Raw genomic sequence first — 5,797 nt, forward strand, 5'->3', positions numbered from 1 at the left:
GCCTTCTCCTCAAACAGGTCCTGAGATCATCATCTGAGCAAGACGGAATACGCAAAAATAAAAATGCCTTTCAGAAGTTCTTTCCAATTTGAAAGCACAGGAAAGGGCTTGGCGTGTCACTTGGCTGTTCGGGAAAATGGTTAAAGTTGCTGTTCTGTCTTCAAAAGTGTTCTATTGTCCTTTTATTTAATTTTTAACTTAAAAAAATGTTTTTAAGGGAACATTCAAGGCAATTTATCAACAGAAGGAGTCGATAATGACTGCTGTGCAGAGGAGGTCACGGAAATGGTTCTAGACTCCGGGGTGGATTTGGGGTTGAGACAGGGGGATGAACGAAAGGGTCCGTGGAGTGACGCTGCATCTAAATCTTTCGACGTATACGGGACACTTTGCCATCGCGAGGAGAGCGCCAGAGGCAGGGAGTCGGGGGCACTGAGCCAGGACGTTTGAAATTGTGAACAGGTGTTTTACTAAACTCAGGTCAGGCCCGCAGGACCTGGGAAGAAGGCACTCGTCCCTCCTCCCCGGAGTTCTAGACTCCGGGAATGCTCAGATGAAGTCCCGTGACGAAGAGCAAGCTTTACGAAGAAGTTTAAAACCTCAGAAAGGTTTAGACAATTGACACTGATGTCAGGAGAAAGGCTCTGGGCGTCACCACTTCGGGGGCCCGCTGGCTGCCTGGCGACCGAGCCACACAGACTCAACTGGCAACCTCGCCGCGGCCTGTGTAGCTCTCTCGAGGGGAATAACATGTAAATGTCAAAAGTAAAAATGAGACACTGAAGTCTCGGTTTCTCTATTTCCTGATCTGCTTAAATATCAAACAGTGGCTTTAAACGGACTTCCAGCTAGACACTCACTAGGTATTTGTTGAACACATAAAAACAGCGTTTAAATTCGAAACTTTTACCTCCTGTTAGACATATAAGGAGTTCATAACTTTTTCTATTAGGTTGGCTTCTTAAATGTTTCAGAGAAATAATCCCGATTTTCACATGTTTTTCTCACGTAATCTATGGATGAGTTCATGCAGCTAGCTATTTCAAAAGTGAGGCAAACACATTGAAAATTAAATAGGGGTACAATCTACTCAAAGATACCTGGGCAATATTTTAGACCTACAATCTCGTTCTGTTTTTCTAGATGAAACTCTCTAGTGCCGATCTTCTAGTGTGTCTTATATTTATTTTAAATGAAGGGGAAAAAAAGAATAAAATCACTAAAACCATGAAAACATACAACTTTCTAAAGAAGAAACTGAACCATTGCTGTTATACATACATATATATTTTTAAATCTTTTGTATCATCTTCTAGAAATATCTTAGAACGTTGATGTACAGAATGAAAAAAAAAAAAAAAGACAATTCTCTGAAGAAGGAATAGGATCAACTACGCCATTATCATCATCAAAGTACCTAAAACAAAATGTAGCTAGAGTACCGGGTTGGGGATTTTTTTTTTTTTCGTTGCCCCCCCCTTTTTTCCCACCCCAAGAATGTCAAGAATTTGAACTCCCTGTTCCTTAAGGTGAAAGGGCATTAATTAACTCAGATCTGCTCATGAAGAAGAGGGGTGGCAAATCCCGAGATGCTGGAACCATACAATAAAAATTTCCCAAGTTTAAGAGGATGGAAAGAGGACGCTTTCCTCTGGTGCCTCGGAGGTCAGCGACCACGACGCTCGAATCGCGGGCCGTTAATCAGGAGCCGGCAAGATCTCCGTGTGCATCTCAGTGATTCTCTACTTTATTTCGACATTTAGCTTTAGGTTTAAAATATTTGCTAAGAAAGCAGAGAGGTGATTAACAGAGGTTTTAAAATGTGCGCCATAGTTACACGTTCCGTCAACAGAGGCGAAGGAAACTGTACAGCATAGGTTACAAAGCGGTGATCTCACAGTTCGCGGACATCCCAGCAAACCCTCCGGGCTGGTGGTGGTCGACGGCGGCAAAGCAGAGCGGAAACGGACTCAAGAGCCAGCTCGGCCCCTTCGGGTCTCCCAGTGGGGCATCATCCCGATGCTCCTTCGAGAAGACCGTCTGCTGGAGATGCCCAAGGAGGAGGCAACCACAGCCCCCCCGGGGGACCGCAGGCGTTACCCCAGCCCCAGAGCAAACCCCTCCGGGCTGCACGGGCTGCACGGGCAGCTCGGAGGATGCATGGCTTCCCAAAAGGGCTACATGCGGCCAGCTCGGGGTCTACACTACCTCCCAGCGGTTGCTGCTTTTCTCCCATGAGCTAGAGCTGCCAGGTTGGAGGAGAGCTTGGCCGCCACTCTGATACTGGGCTGCGTTTGATATTATTTTTATATTCTCATTCCAGCAGATTGGATTAGAGGCAGCGATCGCCAGCACAGAACGTAACAGAGGCGGCGGTCAGCCGGGCTGCTCCCGAGACCGGGTCGGACCGGGTCAGACCGGGTCGGACCGGCCCCGGCCGCCGACGTGCAGGGCGGTAGCTCATTCACTGCTGCTCTCAAGGCAAAGGCTGCACGGGGAGGGGGGGGGGGGGGCGAGGTCAACGCCAGATGCTGCTGCACCCTTAAGAAGCTACTTAATAAATATCATCAAGAAACAAGATGCAAAAGAAGCCCTCTGGGGCACAACCGCCTTAGATCAACTGAAGGTCGTCTCGTCTTCTTTACTCAACTGAGATTTGAGAGAGAAGGAAACTATGAAAACAAAAAAACAAAACGAAAAAAGCCGATCTTAACACTAGCAGTAAATAAATTTGTACAACGATTCAGTCTGTATAGTATGATGAAATAAATCTACATCTTTTCTTATTTTGGTGCTTTGAATTATACATACAAACAACAATTACAGGGACTTGTTCACGCAGCGTGTGGGCCCGGGCGAAGGGTCTCTGGAACCCTCGACAGCGACATGGGTGTTAAGACGCCACTGCCCGGAACTGAGAGAATTTTCCAGGCGGCGGGGGCCCACAGCTCTGAACGAATGATTCGCCTACGACATTTTTTTTTTTTTTTTTTTTTTTTTTTTTTTTTTTTTTTTTTTTTTTTTTTTTTTTAATGCATCAAACACTTGTGGCCAGTAAAAGGCAACAAAACTGGCAGTGTGTCCGTGTGGATACCAGACCTAGTTCCTTCTTAATTCCCATACCTTATTTCCCCCATATTCCTTAAAACTCTTGGCGTCCTGCACGCCTTCCTTACAGCTACCCGCCAGATGCGATAAAGTCGTCTTCGAATATACAGTATGTCTTACAATATAAGTTATATGCAACGGTCCGCATTTTTTTTTTTTTTCACAGCACTAGAGAGGACCCTGTTAAATAGGGAATATGAGTCTGAATGGCTTATTCACAAATGGGATCCAGATTCAGTGATTGGGGACGCAGACAGCACAGTGAGCTCCTCGGCGAAAGTGGCAAACATCATTCTGCTTTCTGCCTCCAAAAAAAAAAAAAAAAAAACACGGGCGTCCGTCGGTTCTCGGCTTCATGATGCCGCTCCTGCAAAAATGCACACAGAGGGGCCGGAGCGCGTCTCGCCTGGAGACCTCGCGGCGTGGAGCGGAGGCGCTAACCCATGGCGGTGACCATGCTCGACGGGTGGTGGGGTCCGAAGGACAGGCTGGACGGCGGGTGCATCGGCGTCGGCGTGGTCAGCATGTGGCTGGTGTGGCTGAAGGGCGAGATGTGGCTGAGGGTCGGCATGTGTCTGGAGAGAGCCGCGGGGTTGAAGGAGCCGCCCTTGGGGAAGTCCTCCAGGGCGTCGTGCACCTTTTTGCACTTTTTGGATTTGCTGGACATTTTCCGGTTTCTGGTCTGGATGCCTTCTTTCTTCATCGTCAGGGGTCTGTTAATCTAAACAAACATCGATTTTTTTTTTTTTTTTTTTTTTTTTTACTTTTTTTGCCGGCTCTGAAATGCTGCAGGCTTTCGCACCCCCACCGGGCTTTCCTCTGGAGGCCCCGGCTCAGGGATCTGCTTTCGGGGGGCCCCTTCCTGCCCCCCTTTCCCCGGGACCCAGAGTCCCGCAGGCTAGGTCTGCGATGGAGTTCCGTCAGCCTCTACCAGCTTCAGAACCCAGAGGCCACAGGTGAGCTGTTCCAAGCAGAGGCTATTCGTTATGTTTCTCCGCATGGGTCATTTTGGGGGGCAACTCGCCTCAGGAACTGGGCATCCTCAAGGACACATATTCTAGAGACCTACCTGGTATGACTGCATTTCTAAACGACAGAACCTCAGGCAACTAAAATCTAAGACCTGGTCTTACTTAGCGAGGGTTTCCTTATCAGCACGTTTCGTGAGAATGGAAGCGGCAATCTAGGCATCTTCAGGGGAGAAACGATAGTCTGTCTACCCGTCTGAAATCCACATCGGGGCGTCAAGGCAACGAGGACTGCACCCCCCTCTTCGAAGAGGCATTCGGGTGCCTCTCTCCTACCTGGCCTGTTCGCAGTCGAAGGTGCTGGCAAATCTTCCCCAGAAATGTGTACATTCTGGGGTCGTATTTTAATACACATCTTTCCAAAAGGCCCTCTCTTGCCCATGTCACAGCAACTGTGATGACTGAAAGCTGTCATCTGTACCCAGTTCTGACCACTCACTTCTTCTAACCAGAGGAAGAGCTAAACAACCAAGCGACAAGTATTTAATAAGCACTTAGGGGGTGCACAGTACTGTGCCAGCACGGAAGTCCTCTCACCCGAATATTCAAAGACCAGGAATGAACTGAAGGGACAGAAGCAACATTCCGAGGAGACTCACTGGTTTTGTTTATTTTTAAATAGCTTTGCTCCGGGACGTGGGGTGGGAACCAAGAGAGGGAACATCACACAGCCACAGAGACCACGCCACAGAGACCGTGCTCCACAGGGAGTCACAAACGGGCGAACCGCAATAGCAGACATCTGCCCACGAGCAAAGCACGCATCTGGCCACATGTCCGGGGAGGGTGCCAAAACAGCCCGAGGAGCGGACGCCCGGCTTCGGTCATTTCTGACTCCGTGGGGGAGAAACGCCCTCCTCCTCCACGATCTACCTGTCTGCTCCAAACGTGGGCCAACAGTGAAGAAGGGAGGATGCAGGTGATCAAGAGGGACGGGGTGCTGACAAGGCTCCTGGGAGCAGCAAACACACAGCTTCCTGGGGCTGAGATGGGAGAGGTGACCGTGGAGGGGACACAGAACCTCACAGGGGAGGTGAGGCCTGGCACCAGGAAGGCAACATGGCACCAGGAAGGCAACATGAAGGCAGGGGAGCCAAAAGGTCCATGCCAACAGAACATCTCAGGGTTCCTCCTTCAAAGTTATGATCGAGATGAAGGTGCAGCCAGCAGAGGTGATAGGAATCTACCGTCACATCAAATCTCCCCCAGATAATGTCTAGACACACAGCTCTTTACCCGGATATCTAGATACACACAGGCAGCTATCTAAATATAATATCTAGTTACACAGATAGCCACACAAACCCAGATAACTAGTCCCAACACCGCCTAGATACACTGATACTGAGAGACGTGTAGTTATCTAAACACCTAGATAAGCAGAAAGGAACTAACTTATGGCACACACACACACCCGGGTATCTCCATGAGCAGGGCGAAATACAACGCGATGAGAACATTAATAGATTATCATCTCTTATTGTTAAACGCACCTATATCACACACATCAATCACCTCCTTTCATAAATTCTTCCAAAACAAGAGAAGACGGTAAAAGGACTCTTGACAAGCGAGCTTCTCTCTCCCACTGCAGCCCAGCCACGAACTCAGGAGCTATGAGACCGGGCTGGGAGTGAGCAGTGAAGAGGGTTCCTTGACTC

General features: G+C 48.7%; 1 protein-coding gene and 1 pseudogene across 2 annotated transcripts in view; one reads left to right on the plus strand and one right to left on the minus strand.

Moving 5' to 3' along the window:
* Positions 1-2,238, plus strand: part of LOC105291723 — a 12,193-nt pseudogene extending 9,955 nt beyond the window's left edge.
* Positions 1,726-5,797, minus strand: part of GATA3 (GATA binding protein 3) — a 21,277-nt gene continuing 17,205 nt past the window's right edge. For both annotated transcript variants that reach the window (XM_011359643.2, XM_011359642.2), the window contains exon 6: positions 1,726-3,829. In XM_011359643.2, the coding sequence (XP_011357945.1) occupies positions 3,545-3,829 (285 nt within the window). In that variant the 3' untranslated portion in view covers positions 1,726-3,544. The remainder of the gene's footprint in view (positions 3,830-5,797) is intronic.

Source organism: Pteropus vampyrus, unplaced genomic scaffold, assembly GCF_000151845.1.
Source record: "Pteropus vampyrus isolate Shadow unplaced genomic scaffold, Pvam_2.0 Scaffold49, whole genome shotgun sequence".
NCBI classification, from domain to species: domain Eukaryota; kingdom Metazoa; phylum Chordata; class Mammalia; order Chiroptera; family Pteropodidae; genus Pteropus; species Pteropus vampyrus.